This window comes from Sceloporus undulatus, chromosome 4 (genome assembly GCF_019175285.1).
Source record: "Sceloporus undulatus isolate JIND9_A2432 ecotype Alabama chromosome 4, SceUnd_v1.1, whole genome shotgun sequence".
NCBI classification, from domain to species: Eukaryota; Metazoa; Chordata; class Lepidosauria; order Squamata; family Phrynosomatidae; genus Sceloporus; species Sceloporus undulatus.
In genome coordinates, this window is record NC_056525.1 from 145218906 (window position 1) to 145241104 (window position 22199).

The 22199-nt window shown below is 39.5% G+C and overlaps 1 protein-coding gene across 4 annotated transcripts in view; it reads right to left on the reverse strand.

The window, feature by feature from the left end:
* Window positions 1–604: 604 nt before the first annotated feature.
* Window positions 605–22199, reverse strand: part of CTNND2 (catenin delta 2) — a 557661-nt gene continuing 536066 nt past the window's right edge. For all 4 annotated transcript variants that reach the window (XM_042464992.1, XM_042464991.1, XM_042464993.1 and 1 more), the window contains 3 exons: window positions 12100–12231; window positions 5455–5528; window positions 605–1901 (listed from right to left, as the gene is read on the reverse strand). In XM_042464992.1, the coding sequence (XP_042320926.1) occupies window positions 1641–1901; window positions 5455–5528; window positions 12100–12231 (467 nt within the window). In that variant the 3' untranslated portion in view covers window positions 605–1640. The remainder of the gene's footprint in view (window positions 1902–5454; window positions 5529–12099; window positions 12232–22199) is intronic.

Genomic DNA, 22199 nt, shown 5'->3' on the forward strand with positions numbered 1-22199 from the left:
CTGTTGTTCTGCCCAGCAAAGCTAATGTAAAGAAAGGACAGGTTATTTCACCCTTTTTTCATTCTACTTGTAGCCTCTTTCTTTTCTGCTTCATATGATTTAGAGAAATACACCAATCCTTTTTTCGGTCCTATAATGCTGACACTTCTACAGGATGGGATGCTATCCCAGGATGGAAACATAAAGCAATTCCTCTTTCCTTTGTTGAAATGAACTACTGCACAGAGGAAAATATCACTCTTCCATGCACTGCTTTGTTTCAGATGTGAGGAAATATTAAATAAATAAATACTGCCACTTTGCTGCCCTTCCTTTAAACCTAGCTGCTACCAAAGCTATTGCTACACCAAGCAAGCTTGCACGTCTGTTTATTTGTTACAAGACTGGAAAAGGTGTCATACCTTATGCTAAGATTTCCAAATTCTCTCACACAGATGAGAATCCTCTCATGTCTGGCAACACTGAGATGGAACATTGTTTATGCAAACATACACACACAATATTATGCCTACATGGTGGCATACGCATACATACATATATAAACACATACACACACACATACGCATACAAGCAAGAATGTGTATTTGAATGGAGGATTCTTGGAAATAGACATTCTTAGCAAATATGGATGACAGATCAATTGTAATTTATTTTCTTTTAACACTGTATCATCATAAAGAAAACTGGTATAAATGAAAAAATCTATTTCAAATATCTACATCTAAAATTTTAGGCAGTGAAAAAGCACTTTGTTGACAAGGAGTGTGGAATGATGAATGTTAATTGTCAGAAACTGCTGAATGCCTTTTTTTTAGTTGCCACAAACAAATTCACATATCAGAACGAACAATACTGCTAAATATTCTGTTTTTTGTTTTCTTTTGTTAAAACGCACTGGGGAAAAGAACAGAAAAGAAAAAGAAAAGAGAAACATCCCCTCCCCCACCCCTGGAAATTCATACATATTTCAAAGTTTTGAAATTGAAGCAATATTTAGAACCATAGATGAAGAAACACTGTGGCATTGGTGTAATATACACAATGCACTTCTCTCTCTCTCTCTCTCTTTTAAATCTGTAATGTACATCAAATACTTTACAACAATGCATTAACAAAAGGCAAGAAACATCTTGCTGTACAGAGGAAACCCCAAATGCAACTTGAAGCCTAGATTCACAATGGATGAGGAGAGGAAACAAAGTGTGAGAAGCTGTTCCCCCTAAGGTTTGTAAACTGTTCATTTTCTTGTGCTTAACTCTGGACCCACTTCAGCTGTTGTACTTTCCCCTATTCCCTTCAGCCACATTCAATGTACAGCACTATTTGTTTTAAACTCTACATACAAGGTCAACTGCAAAGTTGCCTCCCTACACAATATATTTCTATATCTATATATAGAGAGACAGGATTATATAGATACAGAAATAGATATACATTGCCTCCTTCCTAATGACACTCCCGTGCTTAACTTCCAATTCTTTTAGCCATCTAAAAGGTATCTTAATGTTTTTTCCACACTGATTATCAGGGCCTTCCTATGGAACAGGCTTTAACAAACTAAATTTGCAGGAAAAGAATGTCTCGTGGTATGCATGCACATGCACAGTTCCTGGAGCTTCCCTCCCCCTCTTGCCCAAATCTCAAACCCAGGAATCTGGAGATGCTGGATAGTGGCTTGTTTCATAATTGAGTTCACTGTAGGGCCGGGCGGCTGAATAGAAGTCGACGTAGTTGCCAGTAGACTTGAGTCCCAGATGCATATTATACTCGCTTGCAGGTGGGCGGTGATGCACTTGATCCTCAAAGAAGGACTCATCATAGTTTCTTGTTGCATTCTGAAATGGCTGATATGGTTCATAATCTTTTCTGGTGGGCTCCTGTGGAACTGGCTGTGTTGAGACCTATCAACAGAACAATAAACTTCAGCTTTTTAGGTTAGATGTTAATGACTGGAGACAAAGTGCCAGTTAAGGGGCAGAGACCCTCCCTTCTGCTTCAGCGCCACTGATGAGGACTAGCAAGAGAAATGCTTGCAGCATTTTGGCATCTACAGAAAACATCTCTTAGACCTCTTGAATTAATTCCATGGTTTTTTGCTTGAACTTTCTAAAATGATTGCTTTCACATTTGCATTCATTACTGCTACCTAATAGATGTTCTGCCAAAAGAGATGAGTAAAGGGCACAGATTCTCTTTGAATAATAGATGGATTTTAGCCAGAGTCTAAAGTCCCAACTTTGAAGTAAAAGGTTGTGGAAATGCTCCAGTTGGGAACTCTAAACACACACTCTGGCTTCTTAATCTAGACCTGGGCCAGATTCAGACATTTTAACAATGTGTGGCCATTTTCCAGAATGCTATGTTTAGGAGACCCTAGAGCAGCAATTCCTAAACTTTGGTCCTCTAGGTGTTTTGGACTTCAACCCCCAGAAGCCCTAGTCAGCTTGGCCAGCAGTCAGGAATTTTGGTAGCAAAGTCCAAAACACCTGGAGGGCCAAAGTTTAGGAACCATTGTCCTAGAGCATTACTAAAATATGAGTATTATTTTAACAATTTATTTTAAGAATGGATGAAGTTACATTGTTTTATGTGTGTAGAGGGACCTCTTTATATGAAAGCCTAAGATATAGTTTCTTTTGTGCAAAAATCTGACAAAAACTTGTTTTTAATAGGTTTTAAGCCACCTTGAGTCCTATTATTTGGAAAAAGGCAGAATATACATGAATAAAATCATCATCATTATCATCATCATCATCTAAGGACTGGAGCGCAGCTTTGGTGCAGCTTCTGGCCTCTTAAGATGTGTGTATCATTTAAAGAGCATACCTCCAAACTGACCCAAAGCAGCTTTATTTTGGCCTGTCTGTATGGGCCCAATGTTCCTCAATAGGTGATGAACACTGGTTATTGTGGTATTTAAATCAGTGAAAAGAGGAGGGAAAGTATGCTTTTCTAGATGGTATTAGATCCCAACAATTATCGTCCAGTTAGTCTGACATCTATACCAGGAAAGATTTTAGAGCAGATCATTAAACAGAGAGTCTGTGAACATCTAGAAAGCAATGCCATAATCACAAAAAGTCAACACGGGTTTCAGAGAAACAAATCATGCCAGACAAATCTGAACTCTTTCTTTGATAAAATTACCAGCTTGGTAGATGAAGGGAATGCTGTGGATATAGTATATCTTGATTTCAGTAAGGCCTTTGACAAAGTTCCCCATGATATTCCTGCAAACAAGCTTGCAGAATGTGGGCTGGACAAGGCAACTGTTAAATGGATCTGTAATTGGTTGACCGGCCGAACCCAAAGGGTGCTCAACAATGGCTCCTTTTCTTCCTGGAGAAAAGTGACCAGTGGGGTCCCACAGGGCTCTGTCCTGGGCCCAGTGCTATTCAACATCTTTATCAATGACTTGGAGGACAAAATTGGGGGCATACTTATCAAATTTGCAGATGACACCAAATTAGGAGGAGTAGCTAATACCCCAGAGGACAGGATCGAGATTCAAAATGACCTGAACAGACTAGAAAACTGGGCCAAAGCTAACAAAATGAAATTCAACATGGAGAAATGTAAGGTACTGCACTTAGGGTGGAAAAATGAAATGCACAGATATAGGATGGGGGACACCTGGCTGAATGAAGCTACATGTGAAAGGGATCTAGGAGTCCAGGTAGACCATAAGTTGAACATGAGTCAACAGTGCGATGCGGCAGCTAACAAGGCCAATGCGATTTTAGGCTGCATCAATAGAAGTATAGTATCTAGATCAAGGGAAGTAATAGTGCCACTCTATTCTGCTTTGGTCAGGCCCCACCTGGAATACTGTGTCCAGTTCTGGGCATCACAATTCAAAAAGGACATTGAGAAACTGGAGCGTGTCCAAAGGAGGGTGACTAAAATGGTGAAAGGTCTGGAAACCATGAAGCCCTATGAGGAACGCCTTAGGGAGCTGGGGATGTTTAGTCTGGAGAAGAGAAGGTTAAGAGGTGATATGATAGCCCTGTTTAAATATTTGAAGGGATATCATATTGAGGAGTGAGCAAACTTGTTTTCTGCCGCTCCAGAGACTAGGACCCGGAGCAATGGATGCAAGCTACAGGAAACAGATTCCACCTCAACATTAGGAAGAACTTTCTGACAGTAAGGGGTGTTCGACAGTGGAACACATTCCCTCAGAGTGTGGGGGTCTCCTTCCTTAGAGGTCTTCAAACAGAGGCTAGATGGCCATATGTTGGGGATGCTTTGATTGTGATTTCCTGCATGGCAGGGGGTTGGACTGGATGGCCCTTGCGGTCTCTTCCAACTCTACGATTCTATGATTCTATTATTCTACTTGTTCAAGCCCAGATAGACACTCCCAAGCGCTTTTCTTCCCACCTTCCATAAGGAAGGTATCCAGAGGAAAGAACTTAATGGTGGTGGTGGGGGGTATACCACATTCTTTCATGAAAGAAATAAAATCTGTAGGAGCATCTAACCCACCACATCTCTTCAAAAGCAACAGTGAAATAAACTCTTGAACAATGAGGAAACATAGGCTGAACTGGCACTGCAAAAATAATGCATTTTAATACCACTTTTACGGCTATGGCTCCATGCTATGGAATCCTGAGATCTGTAGTTTGTTGTGGCTCTAGAACCCTCTGACAAGGAAGGCTAAACATCTCACAAAACCCCAAATCCCAGAACTCGATAGCACTGAGTTAGAGCGGTTAAAGGCCCCATACAGACTGGCCAAAATAAGGCTGCTTTGGGTCACTTTGGAGGTATGCTGTTTAAATGATGCATGCACACTAGGAGTCTGGGAGCTGCGCCAAAGCTGTGCCCCAGTACTTAGGAATGGATCATGGCTTTGGTGTGGCTTTCGGACTCTGAGGACGCATGCATCATTTAAACAGCATACCTCCAAAATGACCCAAAGCAGCTTTATTTTGGCCTGTCTGTATGGGGCTAAAGAAATGTCAAACTGCTTTAGTGCAGATTCAGTCAGAGTCAGGGAAAATTTTAAACATTGAGATCTGATAACCTGAGATTTCAGCCTGGCTAGAACTTCTCACATAAGGACAATAACTCATTTTTATTAGAAAAGCTTACCATGGTAGGCTGGTAAACATCCAAAACAAACATGATATCACAAACATTTTTGGGATTTACATACATAGCCCAAGAGCACAATCCCTCCAACAAATGGCTGGAAAAAAATCACACCAATTTCCATATTTTACTAGCAAATACTGGTATTTTTCAGAATAGTTTTGGGAAAGTTTAGAATTGAAATGTAAAAAGCTCCGGGACTCCATCAGAAGTCTGCAATGGCTCCCCCTCCCCAAAGCCTTGTGTGCCCCAAGAGGCCAACTGGCTGGTGCTTCCTCCCTTGGTACAAATAATAATTTGACAGTTTTGTTTCTTCATCATTTTCAAAAGCAACAAGTTACTTTAGCCACATACCTGGTTGTGTTTAATATCTTCAGCAGGTGCACCGTAAGAATTTCTGTACAAAGTAGAGATTCCAGTGTTCTGAGCTAAAGGCAGGAGAAAAAGGAATTGTGTTATTCTTGGTAAACCAGGGGAGGTGAAAATTCAGTGTTAAACCAACAAAAATCTTGAAGTGACGGTAACACAGTCATATGTGAAACACTGCATATAGTTCTCCTTTGAAGAAAGGCAGAATATTACAGCTTAGCTGTTGGGTAAAAGACCATTAAGTAGGGACCTGAAAAACATTTCCAAAATTGTGTTGCACCTAATAATTTCCCCTTTGCCTTTCGAATATAAGACCATGAAAGTAATCCAGTGAAGCTGACTGGCAGAAAGTACAGGATAGTCTTGTTCATGCAACAAATAATGAACATCGAAATCATCAATTTGTTACCACGAATGCAACAATGTCAGTGGTAAAGAAAAAGCATGAGAGTTGGGAATATTAGTATTAAAAATGACCATACAAATTCACACACACACACACACCCCATTTTTGGTCAGCCAGATTTTGGTTTTCAAATAGTACATGAATCATTCATAAAAGCAAGGCTTTGTTTCTTTCCCTGACTGTGAAGGTCCACACTTTGAGAATCCAAAAAAGGATTACGGAGATAGGCATGTTTAAAGAAGAATAGGAAGTCAAACAGCCTAGTTGACAATGCTACAAAATGGTCCACTACCACTTCCCACTTCATAACCTTCAGGATTTTCTTGGAACTGTAGCTTCAAAAAAAGCTATTAAATCCGTTTTGTGTCAACTGATAGTAGGTGTCCCAAACCAACCACTAGTCAAGAGTACAAATGAGAAGATCACAGAGGAAGAAGCGCCTATCATGTGTCAGGATTGCTTTCATATTGCACAGTGTAAATAAACAAGTGTTCACATTGCTGGAGTCAAAATCACCTTATGGGAGCAGAAATCTTTCCCTTCCTACTGTGTACAACTGTTACAATGTTCAGGATGATCCACTACCATAAACCATAGAAGACACTTGATTCAATAATTCTCCCAAGAATCTTTATTTACATGTTTTTCAGATGTTACATACCAGCTCTGGTGGACCAGGACTTAGAAAAAGTCTAACCAATTAGGGTAATAGCTGTACATTGAACTGACGATGACAGACCTCTTTTAAGTGACAACGGGTAACATACATAAGGTATCAGATGGTTATGGCTTTATTGGATGAATACTTTTTTTGGCACATAATAATTGTACAGTTTTAAGGCTATTTGGTTCCATGCTATTACTTGTTCAGCTAGTATTTCTCTTGTGGACAAATCAATTTCTCTAGTGTATAAACTACATTTGCTAGAGGGAAAAATGAATGGTTTTCCTTCTTGTTAGGATGTCAGTAACTGTGTCAAAAGTTGCTGAGTATTACTTCTTATGACAATTACTGAGATGTAGCTGGTGACAAATGAAAACTCTTTCCCCACAACATTTTGTTCACATGGCAAGAAATGTTATTTTACAGAGCTTTAGGAAATATGTTTTAGACATCATGTACTCTGTCACTATAACAGTAAAACATGAAAGTATTAATGTAGGCTTCAATAACAGTTTTGAAAGAGTCCAAAAAACCAAAACAAAAAAACCTGACTCCATCCACATAGTTTCCCATTTTGTTGTTGACTACCTTAAGTGTCAGATTATGGATGTTGTCCACTTTACTAGCCAAGAAAAAAAAAATTGAACCAAAAATAGTTAACATAGGTGTTGATATCAAGGTTAAGTTCACCCCCTATTTCATTTTGTGAGGTAAGATCTGGCTCCTCTGGAGACACAGCAAGGCTATCACAGCTTTCCCATTGGGAAAAGAATTGCCCTTTATATTTTTTATTTATTTTGAAATGCAGTCATATCACATGTTGGTGTGAAAAGTTATCCGAGACAATGGACCCCAAATATACTGGATTCTTTCCTGGAAAACATAAGTTCTGGTCACACATTGATCTGTTTTATCACCCTGAATATGTTTAGACAGCACATTATTTGTATCACTGAACAGGCTGCAGTGTTTTAAATGCAGCCTTTTGAAAAACCAGATCAAAGTAAATGATCTTTGACCGTAGCCTTTTAAACTTAAAGAGAACCCTACTGTTGTCCCAATATAGTTTTGGGCATATTTGGATGAGTGTTTGTGCATATGTGCTGCTTTCCCATTGCTTCCTCCAACGGTTTGAGAATTAATTTTAAATAAATCTTTCTATTTATCTCTAAAAATAAGTTGGGGAGGAATGAACGTTAGATGGCTTCCAAAAAAATTGTCTTTGACTGGCCCTCCCTGAAAAATAAAATTCACCTTCATGCAACCTTTTGCTATGAATACTACCCAGGCTCTCATTTCTGGGAAAGCTTGAGGAAGAAGTACTGTATTTAACTCTTCAGTTCCAGACTCCTGAATACTTGCAAGAGTCATGAGTTGACCTGTGTGTGGCTGCTGGGATGATGCCTTTAGGTTTGGTTATAGACCTTCATTTGGAAGAATGGTTGCTTCTTATTACTTCTGTTAGATATTTTCTGGGGCCTTTGAGACTATCAATTATAAATTATTTATGGTAAGACCCTGGAACTCAGCAACTATTTGCTGAAGTGGTCTTGCTCCTTTGTGGCAGGCAAGTCAAAGAGAATTATAGCTGCAGCTTGCTAGCTTACTGAGCGAGACCTTCCTTGGATAGTCATGCAAAATTCACTCTTGTTCTTCCGTCTTGCCCACCCTGTATGAGAGACCACCTTATGAGTATGCTCGGAAATCTAGAGTAAGATATCATCACTTGATGTTACTGATAAGCTTTTTATCACACATAATTGCTAATACAGTGGTACCCCGGGTTACGAATTTAATTCGTTCCGCCGCCGCCTTCGTAACCCGAAAATCTTCGCAAGCCGAAAAACCCATAGGCGCTAATAGCGAAAGCCGCGATTTCGTGCAAAAAAGCGCCGAAAAGCACCAAAATTTTTTTCGTAACCCGAAATAACCTTCGTAACCAGGAACAGTTTTTTTCAATGGATTTTTTTCGTAACCCGGAAATTTCGTAAGGCGGCGCATTCGTATCCCGGGGTACCACTGTATCTGGATTCTTCCTTTGTGTCTTTTGTAGTGAGAGAACTTCATAATAGAGTTGTGATCTGAAATGGAAATTAAAGGTTAAAAAGGCATGGTGACCTGGGGAACCTGTGCATCTAGATACATAACTTGGTATTGGCACCAAGTCTTACTTTTGGAAGGATTTGGAATGGCAAACTGAAGTGTTTTTGCTATGCTTCTTTAGTTCAGGTCACTTTAAATTTCAGGCCTGGCTCCTTATCGTTGTTCCTGCTGCCACCATATTTTGCTTCCCTTTCCTTTTAAAATGTATTCAGAGCCAGGATAACTTACCCTTGATGTGATTATAGAGAAGCTGCATTTGTTTTTGTTTGATATTAGGGAAACAACATGTTCTCATAAACCTGGCCTTGTAACTCATATATCTATGCAGCTTGTACACAAATTAGCCTGAAGGAAGTGCTGAGTATAAATTATTTCTTGAAGGCTTAAAAAAAAAAGTCACACAAAATTGGGATTTCATTTTATGCTTTATTGAACCATTTTTAATGTTTGGTTGATGCAGATTCCTTTTCATGCATCTTGAAGCTCTTTTTTCAAGGTGTTGTAAACATTTCACACACAAACAGAATATCTTTCCTTTCATTCTTCTTCTCCTCTTCAGATGAGGCTTGATTTGATGCAGTAACAACTTGTCTTAAGCTCTGCATAGGTATCCTGAAAAAGCAAATAAGACTTGTGATCTCCATTCTCAACCAGACAACAACTACTGTAGATTACATTATTTTTGGTATGTATGTCTAAGCTCACTGTTCACAGAGAGATGAACATCTGGAAGGGCAAACATGAGGTTAGTACATGCGCATCAGTGCATGTGCCCAGCTTAAAAGCAGCATGTGTGAAGGCAGAGAGAATGCATCAGGGAACATAAGAAAAACTGAGGTGGAAGGGGAAGTTCAAATATGAACAAAGCAGTACTGGTGTAAACAAAAAGTCACGTGAATTGAGAAGAGCTACTAGTTAAGAATGAAGCATTTTCTCTAAAAAAGAAAACACAATGCTCTGGCTTAAAAGATAGGGAAAATTGCCTTGACCCTACAGTGCAGCTGTATGTGCAGCAGTTCTAATCAGAAATTAGCTTTTAGAAGGTAAAGATGTCCTATGGCTGTGCTAAGCATCAGCCAAGTTGTTCTCCACAGCCCAAGCATGACTTTTGGAATGATAAACTCCTCAAAATGTGAAGTGCAAAAGTGACAATTTGCCTTATTATAAATATACTAATCAGGGAGTGAGAATTGGTTGTGTAAGATGTGAAGTGTCTCTTTCTTTTCTCCATTTAAATCCAACAGAAAAGTACAATACCTTGTCAGAATGTAAAAGTTATCTTTTCTTGTTGTTCTTCGCATATTCTTTCAGCTCTTTTGCAAATCAAACTGTAATATGGAATGTTCAGAGCATATGCTTCAGAGTGTCTTTATGATCTCATTTATTGTTCCTCTTCATTTTTTGCTTCATATACGAAATCTTGTCAACATCTGAAGTGTCCGGCAATCCGTTGCAAATTGTGTTAGATCTTAAACATAACAACGTTGCTATTGACAAAGAAGCTTCACATGGCAGCATTTGAGAGATTCAGCTTATAGTACCATAGACAAGAGTGGAAAGGAACACAGCCATCACATCTTATAATGTAAGAGTTCTGTTGTGGTTTTAAACAGAACAAAAGCATAAAGACATTTGTTAATATTTGTTGGTTGTTTTTCCAAGGTGTTAATCTCAACAGCCCATCCTTCTGTGCCCTCACTGTTCTTTGATTTGACTAATGGCCCACCAGCAAACTTCTCCTACAGTTTCCCTTTCTAGAATACTTATCACTGTACACTTTTCAAGTATTTGTTGCTATTAGGCACCACCCACACTATCCACCCACATGTGGTAGAAAGCTGCTCATTCTTTTCTTATTCAGGTTAACTACTGGCATTTTCACAGTGCTCATCTCTCTAATTTTGATTTGATTTTGCTCTCCCACCTCAACTTTCAGCTGGTTGCTTAACAAACAAAACTGGAAACAATGGGGGAATGTGACAGACATCAACAGCAATTTTAATCAAATGAATAATGAAGAGCTTCAGGTTAAAATTGGATCTGTAAACAGTCAGAAAACACTGTGCAGTATGTTTCTAGCTCTCTACTTCTTCCTTTTTAGACTTAGTTCAGTGTACAACATTTTATAAAGATAAAATGGAGGCTAAAGTAAGGAGTGAACTGTGAACCACCACACTGCTTTTGATGAGAGGGAGACTAGCACTTAAGAAAAGCAATTTTGTATAGTTTTGCAACTAACAATCAAGATTTTCAACATGGCAGTACAATTCCTGCTGAGCTCAGTTGGACAGATGTAGGGTAATGGTACTAAGCAGATATGAGTGCAACTTTGTCAGTGCTGTTTGTAGTCACAAATGCAAGGCTTTAAATTATTTGGAAATTCTGGCCTCACAAGGGTGGTCATTTAAAAGTTCTTAAATAATGTAAAATTGGATGGAGAAGCTGAGCCCACAATCTTTCCCCCTTTAAATCCAAACACTTGGGAGGGAAAGGTGTCTTCAATCTTGTACTGTATCACCTTTTCAAATCCCGGTATAATGTGGAAATGGAGGAACATGTGGCATTCCATCAGAGAGTCCATCTGGATAGCCCACAAGCTACATCTTACATCTGGATCTCCCTTCCTACCATTTGAGCCCAACCCAGCCCTACCTGGTCCCTTGCTTAAAAAGAGAGGTACACAAATGTTTTGGTCTTCAATAATCTGTAGCTGTAAAATTAAGTTGATTCCAAAAGATTTGGTAGGAAAGAAAGGCTCGTAATTAAGCCCAAAAGAGAAAGTAGAAAAATGTTACTCCCTAAGGATAAGGGAGCAGTTATAGCAGGAACAGATAGAAACAAGGTTTGGGTAGTCACACAGTAATGAATACACAGGGGACCAATTGTTTGAATTTCTGCAAAGCCACAGCAATACCTAGAGATCATCACACATGCCCATCAAAGGTTGTACTATAAAGCCAAAAACAGCTACCACACGTTCCATTTACATTCTGTTTGGAGAAAAAGATGTTATATAATGGGATAAAATTTCTTCTCTAACCCATGAAGGAAACTTAATGTTTGGAAGCAATATATAAAACCGATATAAATCTTTATTATTTGATTAAATAATGTCGCAGGGGCTGAAAAGACACATTTTTATCTATCAGAGTAATGCTTTGTATCGTGCAGATCAGCACAGACCTAGTCATATACAAAATATCCAGCCTAAATTTATGGCCACTTGCAGAGTCACAAATGTAAGGAATTTTTCTGCATCAATATTAGATGGTACTTTAATGGCATCATAAAAAGCAATACAAATGGAGAGAGACTGAATGGAAGACTTCAAGATGTTAAGTTTAAAGCATGTAATCATGCTAAACAAATATATCTGACTAACAGATATAACAATTTCCACTAGACAATATTTGTTTCAGCTGTTTTTTAAACATATGATATGCAATAGGAGCCTCACCTGTCATTGTGTCTTTCCTAGATGTGTGTTCTCCTTTACTTCCATGGTAAGTAGCATTTGTTCCAGTGGACTCGTAGTCTGTTTTTCTTTCCTTTAAACTGATCATTTCTCGAGGCGAGGCTGGGGCACTTGCTGGCAAACAAAAACAAATATAGATATTCACATTCAACACAAATATAAATATTCAAATACAGATGGTACAGATGTGGGCAGAGTTCAGGCTTACAGGATCTACTCCACTCCTCTACAAGAACCTAATGATCTGCCATCCAGAACTGAGTGCAATAGACACATACTTAGAATTAAACAATTTAAGTGCCAGAATTAAAATGAATTAATCATCCTTCCAACCAAATCCACTCCTGACTACTGCCACTACCATGTTTCCCCCCCATTTTTTTCTTCATTTCAACAGTATAATTTTTGGGTGTGTGGGCCGTTGGATTTGTTGCCATTGTTAACCAACTGGGTGGCAGAGCTCCTTGCTGATCTTCTGCAAATTAATGAGAAAACTACCAGGGCATCTCAATTTACTTTCTGCCCACCTCTGTTATTAGCATATACATACAGAATCATGCACTGATGGAAATATATGTATTTGTGTATGCAAAGAGGCGAATACCAAAGAAAGTTGAATAGCGGGCAATTATATCATCTACATATGCAAGAACTCCCCCTCCTTTCTTCCTCTTTCCTTCCTTCTCTTTATGAGCAAGAATTGTAATTTATTTTCACAGTATTAAAACTGCTCCAACCTATAAGCAGCAGCCAGACTTCATCTGAAGACTGTGGCATTTCATCAAAGATGTAGTTAAGTTTTACTAATGGTATTCAGGGACCTTGAAATTCACACATTAAATTGCTCCAATTATTCCTTAGCATTTTGCCATGTTACCCCCTGGCATCAGAGCAATCTAAGAGAACTTTGTCACCTCTGTGCTACCAAAGCCCTACCTGGCTTTGCATAAAGTCAGCTGTAGACACCAAGAATAATAAAGGGCTCTGAAGGCGCTGGCATACATGAGCTCCATATGTTTTCCCACCTGGAGATATTGCACATATCTCTTATCTCTGACTCAAGAAATGGAGTTGGATGACTCACAGTCCAAGGCCTATTACTATATTTTTCTTAAAAGCCCACATTTGCAAACACAAGGGACAACATTCAGGATTGAAAACCAGGATTGAATTAATGCAGCCATGTGCTTGTATATACAATACTGCCTTTCAGTTAAGATTCTTAGCAGCATGTATTTTTAAACTCTAAAAAGTAAAATTAGTTTTAATTTTTAGAAGTATCATTCTGTTCTATTTTACAGCAGTTAATTCTTAACTAAATGCATGACAAATATTAGAGGAAGGGATCTTTGAATTCTTAGGTGTCTGTCATGGAACTGTGGCTTTATGTTCTCTTTCTCCCTCCTGCAACTCATGTATTCAAATGCCTTCAGTGACTTATAGCAAAGACAGTCAACTATTTAGTTCCGAGGAGTAATTTTTCTTGTCAAAACTACTCCTTGAGGACCAAACAGGTAACTAGTTTTCACCTACAGCCAACCAAATCTGTTCAGACAGACAGGATCTGTGAAGTGAAAGTGGAAGGATATGCAGAATTAGAAAACATGCAACCAGACAGGTTAAATTCATGACATCTCAGAAATCCAGCCAGTTTTGAGGACTGAAGGCCAGTTGCATGAATTGTCTCTTAAGGTTGGGATGGCAATCTGGCAGATCATGGGCTGAAACAAAATTTATCTGGTCTCTATCAATTGTAAAGATGCTCCAGTAACAATGTTGCTAAAGATTTTACTTGAAAGAAAGCAACGTATCTCATTTGAATTTTATATATACTTCATTATATTGTTATGTTGTGCGTGTTCAGGTCATCTTGAAAGGATCCTTCAGGAAATGTATTGACTACACATGTACAATGTTATAATCTCATACCGTCCAAGCATATGTATTTTGTACTTGTGCTACTGATAGTTAAGTGCCCTCACTCAAGCATTCTTGACTACAACTGCAGTCCTTTGCCAGAGTCCAAAAGAAATGTGTGAAGAGGAGGGAACCTGTGCATATTGCTCTGTGCATATTGCGTCCCTGCCCTTGTGTCTTCAGGTCTTCACATGTTCAAGACTTCTTCTACATGAGGTGTGTCACCAATTTCCTCTACGTAGTCAGATATGTATTTGTTATCAAGTAGATAGCATAAAAAACACCTTCTACCTCAATTTTGCAAGGCATTTCAAATCCTTATTTTCTGTTTTTGGTCTTTTCAATCATTAGTTAAAGTGCCCTTTCTACTAGTATTGATTGATTATACTCCTACTCCACCATAATGGAAAACAACACCAACGCCAACAAGGCTGATCCAGATGGGATACATGTGCCAGAATGTCATGCTTCTTCTAGCTGTAAATATACAATTATTTCCAAATGCAAATAACATTTCAATCATTCTGATGCATTTCGCAGGAACTCCAGGTAGTAATTGCACCTTTTTATTCTGTTAAGATTAAGGTCTGACTGGAGGAGGTGGTGACAAAATCAATAACCACCCAGAAAAAAAATCCAACTATACACACTCTGTCACTTTATGCAGCACTAGGCAATCTGTATCCATCCTTGGAGGATTCAAATAAGACTCTTGGCAGATACTGAGATCCTGTTGTCTTAGCTCCTTGGAGTAGGTGACCAGATATTTTTGACATTGATTGGAATAATAATAATAATAATAATAATAATAATAATAATGATAATAATAATTTGTTTTATTTATATACCGCTATTCTTGACATTGCCTTGGGGATGAACAAATGAACTTTACTTTTCAATTGCATGCCTCTAGTGCCATTTTATTTATTGTCTTCAGAATTTGCTCCCCAGACACTAGTAGTTCTTTCCATATGATGATCTTACTAAAGGTTTCTTCTGGAAGCCTGATGAACATTCATAGTGATGACAGTATGCCAGAGGTTTTTAACAAAAGACTTGGGCCCCATACACACAGGCCAAAATAAAGCTGCTTCGGGTCACTTTGGAGGTATGCTGTTAAAATGATGCATGCATCCTAAGAGTCTGGAAGCCATGCCAAAGCCATGATCCAGTCCTAAGGACTGAAGCGCAACTTTAGTGCAGCTTCTGGACTTTTAGGACACATGCATCATTTAAACAGCATACCTCCAAAGTGACCCGAAGCAGCTTTATTTTGGCCTGTCTGTATGGGACCTTAGTGTCTCATAGGCACTGAAACCTTTGCATAACCTACGAAATAATATTGTTATTGCAAATCCCTAATATGGCCCACAAAATGAAAATATTTAGTATAATTTTTATATACCAGCTTCATCAAATACACTCTGTCATGTTAATGAAATTATTGCTGCCTCTACTGGATGCTCAGCCTGAAAGGAAAATAGAATGACAGGCAGAAATACAAAAATGGCAGGAGAAAAAAGAGAAATATCCACAGTGTCCCTGGAAATGCCAGCAGCGTCCACATGCCACTCACTCATACAAACTGCTAATAAACTGATGAGAATGGAGACGTGCCATCAACACAGCTCTTGTATCATAACGCACACATGCCACAGTACCTGTGTGTTTTCACCCTCTTTTGGCTTTGGAATAGCAGGCCCCCAGACATCCCTAATGGCCTGAATCCCCATATGCTGCTCACGCTACCCAGTTAAGTGCAATGTAGTTCCTACAAGCACAGTTGATTGACTGGGTACAGATACAGGTTATGTGAAAGGAAAGTGAAACTATAGAACACAGTACTTGTATAAAACTCACTCAGCAAGCTGCCTGCACAGAGCACACACAGCCTTCTTGGGACAATGGATCCTTCATCCATGAAAGAAAGACTCCATGGAGAAGGAGGCAAAAGGAGGGGCAAGAGAGGGAATCAAGGCAGTTGTAGATGCACAAGGACAAGGCCTTTGCCAAGTGTCACAACATAGGGCATAACAGTTGCTATGCAGAAATAATGCAGTTTGACACCATTTTAATGACCATGGATCAATGGTATGGAATCCTGGGATTTATAGTTTTCTGAGCTATTCAGCCTTCTCTATCAGAGAGCAAATGACAAACCCCAGGATTCCATAGCACTGAGCCATGGCAGTTAAACCAGTATCAAACTGTGTTATTTCTGCAGTGCTGATGCAGCCCAAGACTTGCCAGAAGAGTGAAATGCTCAAACTCACCTTTTGCAAATCTTGAAAGAAACAACAACAACAACAAACTAAGGTGGTAGGAGTTCCCAAGACTCATTCCCACACTGGACGCTCCACTACTCAATGGCAGCAGCGGACACAACAAATATCACTACTGTTGTATTCTTTTAAGGTATTTTAAACATCTTTATCTTTTAAACTATCTTTTATTTTTTATGCAGTCTGTTTTAATATTGTCATAATTTAATTCTATTTTAATGTAACATTTTTCTATGTTTTTAATTGAATTGTTTTTAATCTTGTAAACCACTTTGAGCTCCAGTTTTGGGAAAAGGGTGGGATATTAGCTTCTGGGCACAGTACAAGGCGTTGATTATTACCTTTAAAGCCTTACATGGCTCGGGCCCAAGTTACTTGCGGGAACGCCTCTCTCTACATAATCTGCCCCACACTCTTAGAACATCTGGGAAGTTTTTATTAAAACATCATAATACCAGGTTAATGACAACCTCCCATAGGGCATTTACTGCCATAGTCCCAAAATTATGGAATAGCCTACCGGAAGAGATCCGTCTCATCACTACCTTAGAGGCCTTTAAGAAGGCACTCAAAACGGATCTCTTCCAGTGGGCTTATCCACCGGACTCCATATAAAAGGTTATGACAATCGCCCCACTCTTGACTATGATTGTTGACTAATTGTTGAATTGCTATTTTAGAGAACTAATAGGAATGTTGAATTCAGTATTAGTGTTTTATTGTTTGTATTTTGTACTATGTATCATTTTGACAATGTAATCCCATCTCGATCCATGGGAGAGGTGGGAAATATAAATAAACTTTATCATCATCATCATCATCATCATCATCATCATCATCATCATCATCATCAAATAAATAAATATAACAACAACATTTCAAACTCTCTTATGATTCATTCAGCAGCCAAAGACTCCAGTAGAACAGCAGCTGCTGGAAGAGTCTTGGTCTGATTTAATAGTTTTGCATTCTGGAGGGCCTTCATTTGAACCCAGGGCACATCCCCACACTAGGAAATCAATAAATGGGCTGGGAGAAAGAGCACGGGTCGAAGGAGTCCCATGTGAACTGGTTTCTGCATTGGCCAAGAAGGCCACTTTAACCCACTTCCCCCATTTGACACCCACTTCTCACACCCCATTTTGCTGGCTAGGATAGTCCTAGATGGCAGACTCTCAACAGGCCTAATGGTCCCTCCATCCCTACCACAACACATCTGGTTCACACTTCATAGCAGCAGCAGCACCTATTCCACTTTGGGAGGCTCCCAAGACTGTCCCTTCACAGTCTAGGGAGCCTGAATAAGCAAAGAGATAACAAATCTTCTGCCCACCCCATCACCCTCATAGCCACAGCCAGACAGACTATCTCATACTATGCTGGATGAAAAGTATTCCTATCTATAAGCAACAAAGAAACCACACACATGGAAACATCAACACCTTTATTGATCAGCATCCAGGATGAAGTGGACCTTGAAAAGAAAAAATATGTTGGGAGTAGCTGATTAGCCAGAAGGGTTCCTGTGCCCTGAACAGTGACTTGATATGTAGCAGGTGCCATGTCTATATCACCAGCTTGGTGACAGGAACATTCTCTCTTGTTCTGCAACTATCTATCCAGGAGCCTACAAAGTTACTTCTTGGAACAAGTACATTATTAACTTCATAGAAAAGCAGGCAACAGCATCCTGGTCACAGTAACTGGCCACGGGGCAGGCATCCCTCCTGGCCTGCATGCAATTGGGGGTGGAACAGATCCTGTACTTGTGAGAAAACAGTCTGCAGAGAACAAGAGAGATAGCGGCCAGCAATAGGTAAAAGATGGAGTGTCTGCAGGCATCAAGGGGGTCTGTAGGTCAGAGGTGGGCACATTATGGCCTGTGGGTTGCATACCATCCCTGGTACCAACTTTTGTGGCCCCTGAAGCCCTCTACAAGTCCCCCAAAGCCCCAACCCTCCAGAGTTTTTTTTTTAATATGGCATAATTGTCAGGCACTTTTTGCTTCAAACCATGCAGAAAGTTTTCCAAATGTGTGAAAACACACAAAAATATCCCAGCCCATCACTCCACAATTTTGCATCACCATTTTGAGAGGGGCTGTTAAGGAAAATGTAGGCATTTGAACTTTTGGGGGGCTATAGCCTGGGGGAGGGGATTGACCTCTGGTCCCCATGCAGTTGCTTACCACTGCTGAGGTATTTTATTAGGGGACAAGGTGGCAAATGGCATGGAGCTACCTTGGTGTTCTGTCAGCACTAATGCAATAGCCTCTCTCCACACATACAGGAAAGGGGAAATTGCAGTGATGGCCAGTGCATGCATTTCTGTCTCACTGAATTCTGTGGACTTATTGACAGCTTGATCTGGTCTCTATATCTAGGCTGTGATTCTGCAAGGCACAAATGCATGTGACTGCTGACAGTAGCTAGAGTAGAGTGCTTGGTCTTTCCAATATATAGTTCAGCTATCTGTGAGGATAAGTTCCTCTTTCATGTGTGGGAGACACTGCTCCTCGCTGCTGTACATCTCTCTCTCTCTCTCTCTCTGTATAAAGCAGCTTATAGAAGGCACAGTAGTAACATATGATGGTGGAGAGACAAGTGTAGCAGTTGCACTTTGTAGTATGTATTTTTCTTCTTTTTCATTTGCTTACCTAAGTGGGAAGCTTTGCCCTTACGTCCTGACTGTTGGAGTGGAGCACATTTTATTGTTTGTGCCTGGAGATCCAAACTAAGGTACTTGTGAAAATTCTAGGCAGAGAAGTGTTTTAGCAATGTGCTCAAAGCTCTAGGAGTGTTCAGAAGACAGGGTCTTTTTTTGTAGTGACTTTCCTTTTTAAAAAAAATACCCAAAGTTCCCTCTTATAAGCCATCCACAATAAGATCAGAGAAACACTGGCATGGTATCATCTAAGTTCCAGTCTACAATCCTATATCCACTTACTTTGGACTATGCCTCACTGAAATAAATGGGACCAGGTTTCAAGTCAATGAATATAGGACCATATATATATATATATATATATATATATATATATATATATGCATGCATGCATTGGTGGTGGTGTACTGCAACTGGATGCTGAATAGGCTATGTACTTTGACTCAGGGATAGAGGCAGTGTGATGGTTCATGTGAAAGCAGCTACTTTTCTAACAGCCAAGTCAAAAGAAGGGAAATGCTTGTTGTAAATTTGCATCACTGACTGAGAAATGGCCATGGATCGATCTGGCATATGAATGGAAGTTCCTCCCACATGTTTATATATTTGTATACTTGCCAGTACAATGTTTCACTGGTGTATATGAGTTGTTCTACTGGTCTAATGGGTCCACCACCAAACATTTAGCTCTTCCATCAGCTCATTAATGGCATCCTTACTTAGTTATATAAATACTGCAAAATATAGAAGGCATCAAGCAGTAGTATTACAGTCAGCCCTTGATATACGTGAACTTGCCATCCACAAATTTAAGCATCTGCAGATGGCAAGCCCATATTGTTTCTAATGGCCCATGTTGTTTCTAATGGCGGTGTGGCCATGTGGCCGCACCACCATTAGGAATGTCAGGACTTCTTATCTGCCTCCTCTGAGGGCTCAAAAGGCCAGATAAGATGCTCCTGATGAGAATGAGGAAGCAGCCACTGGTTGGAGGGAGCAGTCAATCACCCAGTAAAGAGTACTGGCTGATTGACTGCTCCCTCTGACCAGTGGCTGATGAGAATGTGGAAGAGGCGGGGCGGAGGCAGCCCCCGATCTTTGGAATACAAGCAGTGAGTGTTCATTCATTCTAACTTCAGTATACTTCATGTTGTGTACCTCCATCCTGAAAATAAACTTGGGATCCAATTAGCTTTTTGTCTCAGAGCTTAGGAGCATTTTGAGCAGGCATTGCTAGCCATGCACCCAGGATTAAGTGCTTTTTCAAATCAAATGTACAAATCTAATTGTGTGGGCCTCAAATCACTCCTCCAACTTCCGCCATGCCTTGTCTACTACTCTCAGCCATGCTGGAATTTAAATTGTATCACTTTTGGTTAGGGAAAGGGCTACAAGATTTTAATATTTCAATTATTATTACTATAATTAATGCTTCTGAAAAGGAATCAAAGTAATATGTCATTTATTTTCACCATTTAAAGAGAAAAGAAAAGAAAAACACCAGAAATGTCTTTTCCAGAAATTCTTAAGTGGAATTTTAGCATATTGAGATTTTTATTTTAAAGTTTGTCAGGGATTTTAATGAAATTGTCCCTCTAGAGGTATGAGTAATACGTTTCCTTAAAAATACACAAAACATCTCTTTCCCTCTTTGTCTGCCCCAAGAGACTTAAGAAAAATTCTTAAAAGAGGAAATAAAGCATCCTGGAATTGCTGCCCCAAGTGTTCATCCCAATGAGAAAGATTTTGAAATGATATCAGAATAGAGCAGAATATGGTAGATAATCGGACAGAAAGAGAAGGATTCTCAAGGTTATGTCTCTATTAAAGAATGCCAGTAACACTTTTCTTCCCTCTGCTGCATCCACTAACATGGAAGAGCTGCTGTATTGGTTAGGTGGCCTTGGTGATGTCTCTTGTGATAAAGGCGTTTGTGACTGTGAATGAATTCATGTCAAAACTGTCAGCACAGCAGTCTATATGCTTGTCCATGGAAGTGAATTATTATTGAACAAAACATCTTCTGCAGAAACAATGAAAATAAACATGCACTTATGAGCTGCACCCAAGTAATGGCTCAGAAACTGCACTAATCACTTCGACATCTCCGTGTTGTTTTTAATTAGAGCTGGAAGGTAATCATATGTATGCTATCAATGCCATTTGTTTTACCTACAGCTCTTGCTTATATAAAAACAACAATGCTGCAACACAAATGAAGATAAAGAGGTACAAATACACAACTATGATTTAAAGTGTTTACATTTCAACCAATGCTATTGTCACATATATTTTCAAACAAAGGGAGACCCTGTTGTTTTGAACATATTTGTGTCTTTTTTACCTTGGAAAGTTTAACAGACTCCTGTTTTTTCTTCTACTTCTTGAATAGAAGCACATTGGATAGTTCAACACAGACTAAACTCAGGGAGTGTGGGCTCCTCTCCCCTTCTGACTGATCTCTAAACTGGGAGTGAAAGAACAGACCAAAGGAAGTGGCAAAATTGTGAGATCCTGCAACAAGGCTAAGGGCTTGTCTACACAATTAAAATACTCATTCTAGTCCAACAGAATGCCATCCCTCCACATGCAATTTGGAGGAATTTTGGTTTTTTTGCAGGTTGTGTGAAAAGCTCTTCAAACTCTGCAGAAAAAGGAATTGCAGTTTTTTGCCAGAGTATCTGCAAGTCTCCCTGAGGATGTGCATTATCGAGTGTGTTGCCACCCATCCACTTTGCATGGATTTGTGTGGCTGCACACCTGCAGTAGAGGGAGGGCAAAATTTGTACAGGAAAATGAAGCCTACTAAGCACTGATGCATCAATTGGCATAATACACTTAGGTGTAGACTAGCCCCAAGGCAATGTCAAGAAATTTCAGAATCTCAGTGCCTGAAAGTTGGAATCCTGTGCTCTGAATGAGAGAAACTGGAGGATAATGGAGAAAAGAGGATAGATGAAGCCTTATAGAACTGGATGTTGAATTTCTTAGGACCGACGATGGAATGTTTCTTAGTGCTAATGCTTGCTACAGATTAACGTGGTAAATTTCCACCCTCCAGCTCATTGTTCTTCTTATAAAGACAGTAAACAAGTTCACTAACAGCCAAAACTATTGCAAGCAACAAATAGCTCCATTTAATACTCAAAAGATGACTTTCATGGTGTTCATGGCTTCTATGTCCCCCTCCTTCATTAACATCTGCTGACTTCTTTTATA